Raw genomic sequence first — 16,414 nt, forward strand, 5'->3', positions numbered from 1 at the left:
CGTCTCCCTTCCAGCCCAGGAAGCCCCTATAAGCGCCTCCGGCTTGTTTTGTGTGGTTGTGTATTTAACAAGACTAAGAGGGTTGGAAGGGATCTCCGTGGGAGGGTCATCTATCCCACCCCCCTGCCCAAGCAGGGGAACCCTACGCCAATTTATGTATTTGCTTGTTTGTTTCTTTGCTGCATCTGTTTATTATTTATTATTTGTTTCTTTGCTGCATCTACTTATTATTTGCTTCTTTGCTGCACCTTCCTGGCCGGTGCCCGCCAGCCCGCCGTCCGGAGCCGGGCGGGGAAAGCCCCAAATGACTCAAGGTGGGAATTCCCCCCCTCCCCCCTGGGCGGGTGACGTCAGAGCCTACCTGCCATTTAAAGGGGAAGCGCTGCTGAGCCGGGCGGAAGCGGCCGGCCGAGGTTTGCAAATTCCCACGGTGGACCACCGCACAGCGTCTTTCTCCGCCGTAAGTGCCTCCGTGGCACCTCTCCAACCTCCGAGAGTTGGGAAGGGGTGGCCCTGGCTTAGTCCTGGGGTTGGTGGAAGTGGGGTGGGTGGAGAGAAAGCCGTTTCTTCGGGACCCTGTTTTTTTTTGCAGCGAGAGAGACCCGACCAAGAAGAGAATGTTTCAGGGGTTGAAAGGAGGGCTCCTTGGGCTTCTCTGAGCCTGGTTGGGGGTCTTGCAGACCTTTCATGACCTAGCTAAGGAACAGCATCAGTGCTAGAAAGGAGGGGGGTTGCAGAGAGGAGGGGGAGGAAGAGGAAGAAGAAGAAAAGAAGAAGAGGAAGAGGAGGAAGAAGGAGAAGGAGAAGAAAAGATGGAGAAGGAGAAGAGGAAGAGGTGGAAGAGGAAGAGAAGAAGAGGAGGAGGAAGAAGAGGAAGAAAAGAGGAAGAGAAGAAGAGGAGGAAGAGGAAGAGGAAGAAAAGAGGAAGAGAAGAAGAGGAGGAGGAAGAGGAAGAAAAGCATAACAATAACAACTACTGTGGGGTCTTTAGTGCTCTCTAATCTTTGTTGTTTTCTTGCAGACATTTCATGACCCAACTAGGGAACATCATCAGTGGGGTTTGCAGAGAGGAGGAAGAAGAAGACTGTGAAATCCTTGATGGTCTTTGAGCTTGGCTGTTTTCTTGCAGATGTGACCCAGCTCGATAACCCCATCAGTGCCAGAAGGGAGTGGGGTTTGTGGAGAGGAAGAGGAGGAGAATGACTGTGGAGTCCTGGGTCCTCTCTGAGCCTGGTGGTTTTCTTGCAAACGTTTTATAACCCAACTAGACAACATCATCAGTGCACAACGTGTGCAAAAAAATAACCCCACCAACTTCAGAGAGCATCAAGAGCCCTTCTGTGTCTGGAATGGCCTACAATTTGGCAAGAAAAACCACAAGGACACATATAGACAGGGTGAAACCAGGCTCAATAGCAGTAACAGTGAGAGGGATCTTGGAGTCTTAGTGGACAACCAGCTAAATAGGAGCCAGCCGTGTGCAGCAGCAGCCAAAAAAGCCAATGCAATCCTAAGTTGTATTAACAGAGGGATACAATCAAGATCAAGGGAGGTACAAATACCACTCTATAAAGCCTTAGTAAGGCCACACCTAGAGTACTGCATCCAGTTTTGGTCATCACATTAAAAAATACGTTGAGACTTTAGAAAAAGTACAGAGAAGAGCAACCAGTGATGATTAGAGGACTGGAGACTAAAACATATGATGGATAGTTGCAGGAACCGGGCCTGGCTAGTCTAGTGAAGAGAAGGACCAGGGGAGGCAGGAGAGCAGCCTTCCAATATTTGAGGGGCTGCCACAGGGAGGAGGAAGGGGTCAAGCTATTTTCCAAAGCACCCGAAGGCCAGACAAGGAATAATGGATAGAAACTGACCAAGGAGAGATTCAACCTGGAAATAAGGAGAAACTTTCTGACAGTGAGAACAATCAATCCATGGAACAGAAGTTGCCTTCGGAAGTTGTGGGAGCTTCATCACTGGAGGCTTTCAAGAAGAGACTGGACTGCCATTTGTCAGCAATGGTGTAGGGTCTGCTGCTTGTGCAGGGGGTTGGACTAGGTGACCTATAAGGTCCCTTCCAACTCTGATGATCTGTTATCTGGCATGCATCGTCAGATTTGAGTTGCAACAGCGGGTTCTTAAGGAGGAAGTGGATGGAGGCAGAAACTTGAATGGGTCAGCTTTTCACAAGAGATCCGTTGTTCCTTTGTGGCTGTTCTTGTGTTTCTTTGGCCAATCACCCAAAGTCATCAGTTTTTTATTACATGGAACAATTGCTCTGAATTCAGCTGACGGAGCTAGACACATACACACACACACACGCACAGACACGGACACACAAATGGCTGGCATGACATTTTTCTTCTCCATTTAAGGCCAATGTACATAAAGATTTCAATGCCTTGAATAGCAGTATAGCAGAGAGTATCTTAACTTCCTGCACCTGTGTATGGTTTGCCAATTGTAGCATGGCAGATAGGACCACTCAAGAGGGTTAAGGTCATTGCCCCTCAGAGGATCCTGGGTTGCCCTCTCCCCTCTTTGGAAGAGCTTTAGAGCTCCCGCTGCCTTAAGAAAGTTCAAAACATCCTCAAAGATCCATCTCATCCTGGGAACCCTTTTTTTTGAACTATTACCACCTGGCAGATGGTACAGAATAATAAAAACAAGGACAAACAGGCTGAAAAAAGAGCTTCTATCCCAGGGCAGTAACTCTATGGAATTCTACTGTATACTGAAATATCCATGCAATATCAGGGGTTTTCCATTCGATGTGTAGAGTGTGAGGGAGGTGTGTTTGTGTTTTATTTTCAGTCATAAATTGTACACCGAAGATGGTATTTAATTTCGTTGTACGGGGTGCAATGACAATAAAGGAAACTAAATTAAATTAGACATACCCAGTTCCTATAACTGTTTGTATGTTTTAGCCTCGTCCCCTGATCATCATTGTTGCTCTTTTCTGCACTCTTTTCAAAATTTTTGGGTCTTTTTTGGGTATTGTAGTGACCAAAACTGGATGCAGTATTCCAGGTATGGACTTCAGATGGATTAGATCCTAGGTCCTATCATCCCCAGCAGGGTAGACAGCTAATGGCTAACGATGTAACGTTGGCTATGTTGCAGCCTGGGGTGATGGGCGTCATCCGTGAATATATCCAAGTTGCCTCCTTTTTCAGAAGTCTGGAAACGAAAGCGGAAGTGCCTAATTCCGCCATATTCCGTGTATTTTGGGGGGGTTGGGTTTTTTTTGCATGGGTTTTTATCTAACTTTCGTTTCTTATCAAACAGGTTTTGCATATTACTCACGCAATGCAAACTTGAGGCACTGTGTGCAGGCATACGTATGAGTCATTGGCTTTTTTCTCTGGTGCTTCCTCAAAATAATTGTGGGTCTAGTGTAGCCCAGAGTCACTTCTTTGTGAAGTGCATCTGGGTGGTTTCTTACCAAGGTTTTCTGCAACGGTGAGTTAAATGAACTTGAATTTCAGGGTTTCAATTTGGCACCAAGATGTTTGTATATATTTTTTGCATTCAGAAGTTAACGGGGGTGGGTGGGGCAGATCATTAAAGAGAGATCCAACCTAGAACTAAGGAGGAATTTCCTGACAGTGAGAACAATTAACCAGTAGAGTGTCTTGCTTTCATAAGTTGTGACTGCTCCAACACTGGAGGTTTTAAAGAAAAGATTGACAGGTATTTGTCTGGAATGGTATAGGGCCTCCTATTTGAGCTGGGGGTTGGACTGGAAGACCTTCAAAGTCCCTTCCAACCATATTATTCTGTGTTCTGTATTGGTAAGGCAGGACCGACACTCCATTCAACTTTGAACTATTCTGAGTAATTTAAGGTTTGTGACTATTGATTATTTATGCTTTCCTGCTTTGATCACCATTGCCTGCTTGAACTACAATAGCACAGGTCTACTGTTTATAAATTTATAATATATAATTATATAAATATATTTATATTGTATACATGTATACAATAGCACATGTCTACCTGTCTAGCAAAAGGATAAATTCAGCTCTTCGCAATTTTATTTTTCTCTCACTTTTTCTCTCCAAAGGTCGGCTTTTGTCTCTGGTGCTTCCTCAAAATAATTGTGGATCTAGTGTCACTAGAGTCACTTTCACTGCTTTCTGAAATACACAACTGCTCATTGGTACAGTAATCATTGGAAGAGAAGAGAAGAAGAGAGAGAGAGAGAGAGAGAGAGAAAGAAAGAAAGAAAGAAAGAAAGAAAGAAAGAAAGAAAGAAAGAAAGAAAGAAAGAAAGAGAAACGAACAAAAGAAGGCCTGAAAACGGGAGAAAACTGAAAGAGGAGCAGAGGAATTTAAAAAAATAATAACAATCTTATAACTTGAAACAGCTTTCCAAAGGAAAACTCAAGAGCGAACCAAGAAAATAAATAATTACAACTCAACGACAGCTTTCTAAAAAAAAAATTTTTTTTAAAAGGGTAGGGATAATGGCTGGTCACTCTGCCTCTCGGCCACTGGGTCCAAAGACGGAGGTCTTGATTGATATGTGGCACTTAGGGCCGGAGGTTTCCAGTTCAAAGCTTACACTTTCATTACTTGAGGTGATTGAAAGTATACGCACGAACGATCTCAGATCTCAGTCGGGGTATTTCATGTGTTGCCGGACCCCCAACCACGAAAGGAAGGACAAAGAGCAGCTTGAGAAAGCCTTAAAAGATATACCTTGTGGTGGGGTGGTGGCCGCCGAAACTTATGCTGCGACCTTATACGCCATGAAGCAGAAGCTGGACGAAGATGGTGTGGAGAAGTTCGTCGTCCTGTTGTCCTGGGAGAGAAAATCCTTGGTGAGAAAGTACATGGAGCAGCTCTTCACCAGACTCTACCGGTATGAGTTGATAGAGCTGCCCATGAGCTCCAAAGAAAAGCGCTTGAAGAAATCCTGGGAGTCAAGGAGCAAAGCAGGGCCTCACGTAGATCCCGAGGTGGAAAGGATCCAGAAAGAAATAAGCCAATTTTTGGAAAGTCTTCCCAGCCTGAAAGGAGACCTCACAATCCTCAAATCTTCATTAATCCCAGGTAACATGGGAAATATCCATTCATTCTTTCATTTTATATCCTACCTTTACTGTGTTATCCTGAAAATAAGACCCTGTCTTATATATATATTTTGCCACCAAAAAAAAGACACCAGGTCTTATTTTCGGGGGATGTCATTGATTAACTTCTAGCCCTGCAGGCCATTGTACAAAGAGTAGTTTTGGCTAGTCTAAAGAAAAGAAGAATTAGGGGTAACATGATAGCAGTCTTCCAATATTTGAGGGGCTGGCACAAAGAAGAGGGGGTCAAGTTATTCTCCAAAGCACCAGAAGGCAAGACAGAAGGAATCCAGGGTTAGAAACTAATCAAAGAGAGAAGCAACCGTGGAACTAAGAAGAAACTTCCTAACAGTGAGGACAATTAACCAGTGGAAGAGCTTGCCTACAGAAGTTGTAGGTGCTCCATCACTGGATGTTTTTAAGAAGAGACTGGACAGCCATTTGACAGGGATGGTATAGAATCTGCTGCTTGAGCAAAGGGTTGAATTAGAGAACCTCTTAAGGTCCCTTCCAACTCTATTCTAAAAAAAAGAACAGCGCTCGAGGTTCAGGCTTCTTGAGAACCTGCTCAACAATCAACTCAGCAGAACTGGGAAGTGATTATTGCAATGAGGGCAATGTGTTTCCCTGAAAATAAGACCCTGTCTTATATATATATTTTGCCACCCAAAAAGGGCACCAGGTCTTATTTTCGGGAGATGCCATCCACTGACTAACCTCACTTGCATGTGTCACCCCCAGCCTCCTTTTTGCTGTCAGAGGCCTTCAGGAACTTCTCCTTCTGTGGCCAGCAAGGCTTTCCTGAAGGCCCCTGCAGAGGATAATAGAGCTCTGGATCGATCCTGAGCTTTGTTATCTGCTCCCGAGGCCTTCAGAAAAGCCTTGCCAGCCTCGCCGGCTACAGAAGAAATGGGCTGGCAAGGCGGGTGTCAGGAGGTGTGAGGCCTGGCTACAACTGTCCAAAGGGAAGTAGTAGGAGAGCTCCACCACCTTCCATCCCCACCCTAGCTGAATTTTTACCCGTCCACTCTGGAGTGGGTGGGGTCTTAATTAGGGCTTATTTGGGGGGTAGAAACTGGAGCCTGTTTGCTGGAATTTTTAATCAGATTGAGTTCTCTGTAAGGATTTTTTTTTTTTAAAGCATTTTAAAAAGGTAAGAAAACTTATGCTTATGCCCCAGGGATGGGATTCTACCAGTTTGCACATATTCGGTAGAACCGGTTGTTAACATTCTAAGCAGTTTGGAGAACCGGTTGTTAGAAGAAATTACTGGGCTAATCCTGTAAGGAAGGCAGGAAGGAAACATTCTGGTGTTGCTTACAGCAACTGCCTCTCCGTTAACCCTTATTACATTCCTGGCAGGACTAGACTTCCTGTCTCAGGAACTTCTCTGGAGTTTTTTTCCTACTTTGCTTGTGTGGAGTGAACATTTAAAGTTACAATGGCACTGAAAAAGGTGACTTATGACCATTTTTCACACTTACGACTGTTGCAGCATCCCCACAGTCATGAGAGGCCAGGCAAGGAAAAGCATGCCTCTATGTGAGTGATATTGAGTTGGCCATGCCCAGCCAGTCACATGACCACCAAGCCACACCCACCAACTAAGCCACGCCCATTGAAGCCGGTTGTTAAAAAATTTGAACCCCACCCCGTTATGCCCTGAATATAAACTGCTTTTTTTTTTCCTTTAAAACTTTTCTTTTAGGACATATTTTCCTGCATGGATTCACAACGAGAACTGGGGGCATTTCGTATGCATCAACGTTGAGCTCTTTAAATCTCTTCAGTAGCTCTAAGCGGCGAGACCCCCCAGCTGTGGTGAAGGAAAACCTTCGAAGATTAGCCCACGCTGCGGGGTTTGACCCAGAGATGTATCACAGCATCAAGGTGAGGTCCAGGGAAACCTTCTTAGGTTGATCTGGGGGGGTCGTTGGTGGTCTCCGAGCTAGATAGTTTTCTTGAAGACCTTTTATGACCCAACTAGGTAACATCATCAGAGCTAGAAGGGCGAGGAGTTTGCGGAGAGGAGGAAAAGGAGGAGGAGGAGGAGGAGGAGGAGAACTGGGGGTCCTTGGTGGTCTCCGAGCTAGATGGTTTTCTTGAAGACCTTTTATGACCCAACTAGATAACATCATCAGAGCTAGAAGGGCGAGGAGTTTGCGGAGAGGAGGAAAAGGAGGAGGAGGAGAACTGGGGGTCCTTGGTGGTCTCTGAGCTAGATGGTTTTCTTGAAGACCTTTCATGACCCAACTAGATAACATCATCAGAGCTAGAAGGGCGAGGAGTTTGCGGAGAGGAGGAAAAGGAGGAGGAGGAGGAGAACTGGGGGTCCTTGGTGGTCTCCGAGCTAGATGGTTTTCTTGAAGACCTTTTATGACCCAACTAGATTGCATCATCAGAGCTAGAAGGGCGAGGAGTTTGCGGAGAGGAGGAAAAGGAAGAGGAGGAGGAGGAGGAGAACTGGGGGTCCTTGGTGGTCTCCGAGCTAGATAGTTTTCTTGAAGACCTTTTATGACCCAACTAGGTAACATCATCAGAGCTAGAAGGGCGAGGAGTTTGCGGAGAGGAGGAAAAGGAGGAGGAGGAGGAGGAGAACTGGGGGTCCTTGGTGGTCTCTGAGCTTGATGGTTTTCTTGCAGACGTTTCATGACCCAACTAGGTAACATCATCAGAGCTAGAAGTGGGGAGGAGTTTGCTGAGAAGAGGAAGAAGAGGAGGAGGAGGAATATCCCAAAGGGAATATTTGGAACCAAAGAGGGTATTTCACAGGGCCTCCACTTGTTGCTGTGTGAACAGGTCAACCACGGCAGTGACGTCTGGGTGATGGGACAACCCCAACCCGAGAGCTACGATGGGATTGTAACCAACCAAAGAGGCATCGTCGTTGCTGCTCCCGGCGCAGACTGCATTCCTCTTGTGTTTGCGGACCCGGTCAAGAAAGTTTGTGGAGCTGCCCATTCAGGTAACCAAATACCTGTTGTTTTGACCCGGCTCCCAAAACACGACAAACCCTCTGTAGTTAAACAAATGTTTCCTTTATTAGAAGCGCCAGCAACCCTGGAAAAAATTTTCTCTCTCCCTCTCACGGCAGGCTAAAATTGATTTATTAGAAGTGGCTGTGTTGGCAATAGCTGGGTGCAGCCGATACTAAAATACGTCACTCATTTCCCCCTTGACCCTGGTCTTCCCCCCACCCCCTGGATGTATATTCTCCAATGGGACACATCCATAGCCAAGAGTCATCAATCAGGCTCTCCAATAATATTCACGTGCTCCGACAACTTTGGGCTGCCGGGGTGATTATCTAGGCACTTAAGGAATGCACTGTTTTACCCCACTGTCTTTTTCTGGCAGCTAAAAAAACCCAAGGAATATCTTTTTAGTTGACAAAAAGTCCGTCTGGAAGGGAGATGAATAGTCAGCCACACCTATTCATCTCTGCCCCCTGCCTTTTACCCCCAGAGCCTGGGTGGGGCTTTGCTAGCAGAGGTGGCTCTTCTGTCCCGAGGACCATCCCATAGATTTCCCCTGCTCTCCTCTCCTCTGCCTTCTGCACATCCGTAAGTCAGGCGCTGGACCCAGATGGTCCTCATCTTCTACATCAGCCACCTCCAGACTTGGGGGCTGTTGACTCTCCATCTGAGGGCTGACGGACAGCCCAGCCTCCCACCTCCTCTCTCTCTCTCTCTCTCTCTCTCTCTCTCTCTCTCTCTCTCTCTCTCTCTCTCTCTGGCATCCATTTTGTCTTCCCACTCGGAGCTCCCAGGTTGCACACCCTGAGAAAATCCCCCCAAAAGTCTGCAGGAAAATCCCCCACCCTGTTTTCCTACCGATCGATTGTTCTTTATTTGGGATCGCACGATACCGTCTCCAGCTCCGTTCTCAGGGGGAGAGAAAGGGGAGAGACTTTTGGCTTCATGCAAGGAAAGCAGCAGAAGCTGCAGAAGTCTTTCTTTCTCTCCCCCAAACTCCACCAGAAATGAGTCTTTGTGAGACTTGTTGCACCAGTGCAGCCTCTTGGAGCAGGAGGCCTTGCAGGGTCCCAAAGACTCGTTTCTGGTGGAGTTTGGGAGAGAGAAAGAGAGACTTTGGCTGCTTTCCTCGCATGCAGCCAAAAGCAGAAGAAGAAAGAAGCAGAAAGAAGCAGCCTGGTGGTCAGGCGAGGCACGTGGGACTAGTGGGGCAAGTCCCCCCGCTCCGCCCTTTCCCCCCTCCCCTCGCTCCCTCATGGTTGTTTGCAATGCAAGCGACACAAGCCTTGTGTTCCTGCGGGCTATGTGGGCGGCACAGCCTTGTGTTTCCGCACGGCCTGGATTAATTGCTTTGGGGGGTGCATTTTTCTGCGGACCACCAAAATTTTCTCACGGACCACCAGTGGTTCCCCAGCCCACTGGTTGGTGACCAGTGACCTAGTTAGATCATTGTCTTAAAGCAACTGTGAGAAAGAACAGGACATGCTTTGTCAGGCAGAAGGCAAGAGGAAGAGTTTGAAGAAGTGCAAATAAACACGCTTATGTCACATGCTTGCTCCTTCCGAGCTATGCTGACTTCAGGTAATTGTGGCTTTGCCAAAAAAAAAAAAAAATCTTGCATAACGAAGATTGCTCTGCCCGCAAAGGCTTTTATTGCTAAGCTTGTGAAGATTAATGGCTAATCCCTCGCCGTGTTTTGTCATTACTTCCTGGTTCTTTGTTTGGGGAAATCCGTAGAGGGCTAGCACATTCTGTTCCCATCCAATTTTGAAAGCCCGATTGAGTCACCTCCAGCAGTTTAAAACAAGCCACTGGAAAAAGCAATAGAATCTAACATCATGAAATTCAAATGTAGAGAAAAGGAGAGTCCTACACTTAGGCAAGAAAAACCAAAAGGACACATTTAATAGACTGGGTGAAACCAGGCTCAATAGCAGTAACAGGGAGAGGGATCTCGGAGTCTTAGTGGACAACCAGCTAAATAGGAGCCAGCCGTGTGCAGCAGCAGCCAAAAAAGCCAATTTAATCCTAAATTGTATTAACAGAGGGATACAATCAAGATCAAGGGAGGTACTAATCCCACTCTGTAAAGCCTTAGTAAGACCACACCTAGAGTCCTGCATCCAGTTTTGGTCACCACACTATAAAAAAAGATGTTGAGACTCTAGAAAAAGTGCAGAGAAGAGCAACCAGGACTATTAGGGGATTGGAGGCTCAAACATATGAAGAACGGTTGCAAGAATGTCTAGTCTAGGGAAGAGAAGGACCAGGGGAGACAGGATAGTCTTCCAATATTTTAGGGGCTGCCACAAGGAAGAGGAAGGGGGTCAACCTGTTTTCTAAGGCACCCGAAAGCCAGACAAGGAATCATGGATGGAAAGTGAACGAGGAGAGATTCAACCTGGAAATAAGGAGAAACTTTCTGACAGTGAGAACAATCAAGCAATGGAACAGAAGTTGCCTTCAGAAGTTGTGGAAGCGCCATCACTTGAGACTTTCAAGAAGAGATTGGATTGCCATTTGTCAGAAATGGTGTACGATCTCCCGCTTGGGTGGGGGGTTGGACTAGATGACCTACAAGGTCCCTTCCAACTCTGATTATCTGTTATCTGTACATAAACTGAAATTCCGAATCATCCTGGTTTTATTTTTATTTTTAAAAAAAAGGCATTACTGGTTTTAAACCTGTGAAATGGATAAAATCTGCAGGATGATTAGAGCTGGTCCTTCCCTTCACAATTAGGGTAGCAAACAAAATCATAAAATTGGGACAAAACTTACTGAACACATGTTTCCCTTAGCCACTGAAACTTTGCACTCCATTGTGGTCGTGATAATTTTTTTTCCCACCGTTGTTAAGTGAATCGCTGCAGGTGTTAAGTTGGTCACACCGCTATTAAGAGAATTTGACTTTTCCTGTTGACTTTCCTTGTTGGAAGATTGCCGAAGGAGATCACGTGATCCCCTGACATGGCAAACCGTCGTAAGTATGAGTCAGTTACGAAGTGTCTGACACCGAAACTGTCATAAATGTGTAAACGGTCACTTTTTTCAGTGCCGTTGTAACTTTGAGCGGTCATGTTGTAAGTCGAGGACGGCTCTGTAAGAAAGGTTGGCTTGTTCTTCTTTGCATGGACAGTCTGTCAGCTTTGGAAGCCCTACTGAGACCAGATGCTCCCACATTCCTGAATCTGGGAAAATGGGAGGGGGGAATTTCTTGGAGTGTATGTGGTTAGACATAATAACATTCTTTTTCTAAGTCAAGGTCATGTTATTTCTACACCTGGGTGAGAGGCCATCTCCAGTTGGGACGGATGGTTATTGGGGCCTGTGATGCCATGGTGGGTGCAGGGGATGGATTTTGTAGTTTTTGACTTATTCCAAGGAAACCGTGAACTTTCATATTCAAGATTCCCCAGTTGTGCCAGTTTACTATCCAAAATAGAAAGAACTTTTGAGAAGATGCCTGTCTCGGAGTTATTGGTTGGAGTGGAGGGTTGCTGGAACGCTGACACAGTCCTTGACTTAGAACTGCATTTTGGGATCAGAAGTCCTGTGGCTTTCGTGAAGCCATGCCCAATTGTACGTCCGTTGTTAAGGGAATCGCTGCGAGTTGTTCAGTGAGCCATTAAGCAAATCCAATGGGGAGGCATTGATTCTGCTTGTTGAAAACCGATTGTGAAGATTGTAGATGGAGATTCCACCATCCTAGGACGTCGCAGCTATCATAAATACACGCCACAAATTTTATACACTGAATTTTGATCACGTGACCGTGGGAACCCTACTGTTCTGACCAAGACTTCCGGAGGCAGTCACCATCACACACTTAGTCCCCCCAAAACCCCTTTTTATTTCAACGGCTGTGAATTATATACATTCGCAGCCCATAATGAGTCCCAAACAGTTGGTGAATAAGTCCCATGGACATCTGCCAAAGTACTTCGGGATAAGGCTGATAAGCACCCACCTTTATCTCCCTTGGAATGCTGCCATCGACTAAATTCACTGTACAAGGCCAAACGGAGCAAAAAGTCAACACGGAGCATCAGAGTTTAAACCGACCAGAATGAAACAAAGTTGCTTCCTGCAAAGGCTTGTGTCCCTATGCTCCTCCTTTATGTCTTATGGGAGAGGCCAATCATCTCCAAGTCTCACTTCTGCGTCACCCCTTTTGTCTTAACTCTTCTTGCCTTCTGACTGCTCTGCACAAGCATGCACTGGGAACAGGCTCCCGCTATTCCTCTGCCTCGCTGCTGTCAGAGTCTGGAGGCTCCGGAGTCAGCATATAACTCCCAGATGGCCCCAGCCCCATCTCTGTGTTGGACGCAGATCCCTCATCTGAGCCGTCCCCAGACTCCAGGACTGGCCCATGGTCCTCCCCGCCATCCAACTCTGCTGCTGTCTCCGCAGGCCTCCAGCAGACCACAACACCTACAACAGTTTGTAATTGCAAAAGACTATCTCTCCTTGCACGTTTCTGCAATGTACAGTTTAGGATTCGCAGTGTGACTTTGCAACCTCTTGCACTGAAATCCTAAAAGTACAAATCGCCTGATTATTATTATTTTTTGTCTGTGTTTCAGGCTGGCAAGGCACCTTACTAGGGGTTTCGATGGCTGTAGTTAATGCAATGGTGACAGAATATGGTTGCAACGTAAAGGATATCCTCGTAGTTCTTGGACCGTCTGTGGGGCCCTGTTGTTTTACGCTGCCCAAGGAATCGGCAAAAGAATTTTACAAGATTGATCCAACATGCGTAAGAGGTTTTGAATCGCCCAACCCGTACGTGGATATTCGGAGAGCAACACGGTAAGTCTGGCCTTGTGGACCCTTTAGAATAACAGAAGAGCAGAGTTGGAAGGGACCTTTGGAGGTCTTCTAGTCAAATCCCCTACTCAATAAGGAAATCCTATTCCATTCCAGACCAATGGCTATCCAGTCTCTTCTTAAAAACCTCCAGTGACGAGCACCCACAACTTCTGGAGGCAAGTGGTTCCACTGGTTGATTGTTCTCATAGTCAGGAAGTTCCTTCCTTCCTCCTTTGTTTCCTTCCTTCCCCCTCCCTCTTTCAGGCTTCCTTCCTTCACTCTCTCTGCTGCTCCCTTCCTTCCCTCCCTTTGTTTCGGTTGAGGTAATTCCCCGTTAGGAGAATGAGCGCATACAGGGAGACGTATTTGAGAGAAGTGTTTGAATAATACACACAGAGCGCACAGATACACTGTACAGTAAATGTAGGTTTTTACTTCCAGAAAGGTTTAAGCAAAGTTCAAGATAAACAGTCCAAAGTCATTCACAGGTTAAATCAGTCAGTTTTCAATCCAGGGATAATCCAATAACAAAGTCCAGTGTCAAAAACAGTTCAGTATCAGACTTACATCAAATCCATGAATATCAGTCAATTAGGAAAAATGGAGGAACGGCAATACTTTCCAACAGAAGGAAACAGAGATACTCACTCAGGCACACTCTCTTCTGAGACTAAGACTAAGACAACCCAGGTTTTTGGCTCCATCTTATGGCCGTTTGAGAAACCACACCCAATTACACTTTTAGGATTCTCTTAAAGAGACAGTATTAAAATGTCTATACTGGTTTATATATTTCCATCCCAAATAGCTGTTAGGTGATTCACATTCCTAAGAGTTTCCTTCTTTCCTTCTGCTTCCTTCCTCCTCTCCTTCCTTCCTCCTCTCCTTCCTTCTCCCTTCCTTTCTCCCTCTTTCTGTTTCTTTCCTCCCTTCCTTCTTTCCTTGCTTCCTTATAACAGAGTTGGAAGGGACCCTGGTGGTCTTGTAATCCAACCACATCCCTGAGTAAGAGACTTTAAACCATTCCAGACAACAGAGACTATTCAATCTCTTCTTAAAAGCCTCCAGTGATGAAGCAGCCACAACTTCTGGAAGCAGGTTGTTCCACCGGTGAATTGTTCTAACTGTCCGGAAATTTTTCCTTAGTTCTAGGTTGCTTCTCTCCTTTGATGAGTTTCCATCTATTTTGGGGGGTTCTCTCTGCGACAGCCCCTCAAATATTGGAAGACTGCTCTGCTATAAAATAACATTAATTACACTAATTCATCCCTTCGTGGCCCTGTGTATGATTTTTCTCTGTTTTTTTTTTTCCAAATAGGCAAGTTGGTTTTATTCTGCTCTTAAGATAACTTTAGAGGCCTCAGATGTTAAGAATTGGGAGCCTCTAATAACGTTGATAACCTTGAAGGTTCTAAATATCAAAGATAAACACAACGAAGTAACCCAACAACAATTCTTGCTAGAAATGTTCATGATTCATTCTCCAACCCCGTTGAGAAATCCTCAGTGCTGGTTTATCATAATTTGTTTTTTTTTTTGTGGTGACTAATAATTACAACATAAAAATTTCTTCTCCCGCAACAGAGTTCTCCTAGAAGCTGGAGGGGTTCTACCCAGGAATATTCAAGACGACTCCGTAACAGACCCAGAGCAAAACCTCACACTTTGCACATCCTGTCAGCCCGACAAGTTCTACTCACACGTTCGAGATGGAGAAAACTTTGGCACTCAGATTGGCTTCATCTCGGTTAAAAACTGAGAGGACATCCTACACCGTGGGAACTACTGATGAAGGTTGATGAACCTTCGTTGGTAGAAAGTTCCTAGCAATGGTTACTGTTTCCAACCAATTTTTTTTTAATTGTTTGCAACCAACAATTTTGGGTATGGCTAGTGAAAAGAGGGAGTAGGGGAGATACTGATAGCAATATTCCGTATTTGAGGGGCTGCCATAAAAAAGAAGAGGGGGTGAAATTATTCTCTGAAGCACCTCAAGGCAGGACAAGAAACGACGGATGGAAACTAATCAAGGAGAGACGCAACTGAGAACTAAGGAGGAATTTCCTGACAGGGAGAACAATGAACCAGTGGAACAGAATTTGCCTTCAGAAGTTGTGGCTGCTTCATCCCTGGAAAGCCATTTGAAAGGGTGTAAGGTCTCCTGCTTGAGTACGGGTTGGACTAGATGACCTCCAAGGCCTCTTCCGGTTCTATTCTGACCTTCAAATGCTTCTGCTGAATCTTCTGTTTGCGATCGCTCTGCTAAACAACTAATTCCCATAACACCGTCAAACTATTGAGTAAGACTGTATTACTGTTGTTCTTCTCATCCTTCCTGCTACCTATCTCTTCCCACGTATGACTATAACCATGTTGCTTGTATCTTTACAATTTATATTGTTTTAGTTGTTCCCTAGAATGATTTGATTGCTTATGAGTAACCTATGACTTGTCACTAAGTGTTGTACCTTGTGATTCTTGAGGATTGTATTTTATTTTTTCCTTTATGCGCACTGAGAGCTTATGCACCAAAGACAAATTCCTTGTGTATCCAGTCACACTTGGCCAATAAAGAATTCTATTCTATTCCATTTTGTTCCTTATTCTGTTCTATTCCTTATTCCATTCCTTATTCCATTCCATCCATTCTATTCTATTCTATAACTCGATGTGGCTTTATTTTGCCAAAAAAGGAACAAAATGACCCAGAATGACCTCCCCACCAGCAATCAACACCTAGATGAGCAGCGATTAACACCAAGGTTAACATCAGACCAACAATCAGGAAGTAAACAATGCCCCAATCAAGGAACTGCCGAACAAGTTAACAGTAAACAGCCCAAGTTTTCCTGCACTTGAAGGACCATCCTTTTTTTTACCAGTACCTTAATTTTAATTTTATGTTCAATTTTAAGCATCTTTGCTCCTCTATATTCTATCTTTTATATATATATATATATACATATACATTTACATACACATACATACATACATACATACATACATATATGTTTTCTTAAGTTTTCATGGTATTAGATGTATGGTATTGGAAAGATTGGGTATTTTCCCATGTCAGTAGTTGTGCTTTTTAAAGTTGTAGTGACATTTCAGCAGATCTCATCTGCCATCATCAGGCTTCTGATGATGGCAGATGAGATTCTGCTGAAACATCGCTACAACTTTAAAAGCACAGCTACTATGACGTGGGAAAAATCCGAACAAAGCAGAATGCCATATATATGTGTGTGTGTGTGTGTGTGTGTGTGTGTGTGTGTGTGTGTGTGTGTGTGTGTGTATACATACATATACAATGACATGGGAAAATACCCAAACAAAGCTGAATGCCATACATGTAAGTACCCACAAAAACTTAAGAAAACATATATATATATAGTTTCTATATGTGTGTGTGTGTGTGTGTGTGTGTGTGTGTGTGTGTGTATGTATGTATGTATGTATGTATGTATGTATGTGTATGTATATATATATATATATATAAATCATCCTCTCTGCTTTACGATGTTTTGGTCTCCTGGATGCAGGCTT

At 44.9% G+C, this 16,414-nt stretch overlaps 1 protein-coding gene across 4 annotated transcripts; it reads left to right on the forward strand.

Annotated features, from left to right (window-relative positions):
* Nucleotides 1-379: 379 nt before the first annotated feature.
* On the forward strand, nt 380-15,457 carry LACC1 (laccase domain multifunctional purine nucleosidase 1). 4 transcript variants are annotated; one of them, XM_087938057.1, is made up of 6 exons: nt 380-460; nt 4,070-5,061; nt 6,790-6,971; nt 7,854-8,046; nt 12,643-12,868; nt 14,453-15,457. In XM_087938057.1, exons 2-6 carry the CDS (start codon nt 4,473-4,475, stop codon nt 14,625-14,627), a joined length of 1,365 nt encoding a protein of 454 aa, XP_087794183.1. In that variant the 5' UTR covers nt 380-460; nt 4,070-4,472; the 3' UTR covers nt 14,628-15,457. The 4 variants fall into 4 exon arrangements, with proteins under 4 accessions (XP_087794183.1, XP_087794186.1, XP_026561132.2 ...); XM_087938060.1 differs by having other exon boundaries at nt 7,881-8,046; XM_026705347.2 differs by lacking the exon at nt 380-460 and adding an exon at nt 3,320-3,465 and having other exon boundaries at nt 7,881-8,046.
* The last annotated feature ends 957 nt before the right edge of the window (nt 15,458-16,414 follow it).

The sequence above is a fragment of the Pseudonaja textilis genome, chromosome 8, assembly GCF_049901715.1.
Source record: "Pseudonaja textilis isolate UNSWEBS1 chromosome 8, rPseTex1.2, whole genome shotgun sequence".
Lineage (NCBI taxonomy): Eukaryota > Metazoa > Chordata > Lepidosauria > Squamata > Elapidae > Pseudonaja > Pseudonaja textilis.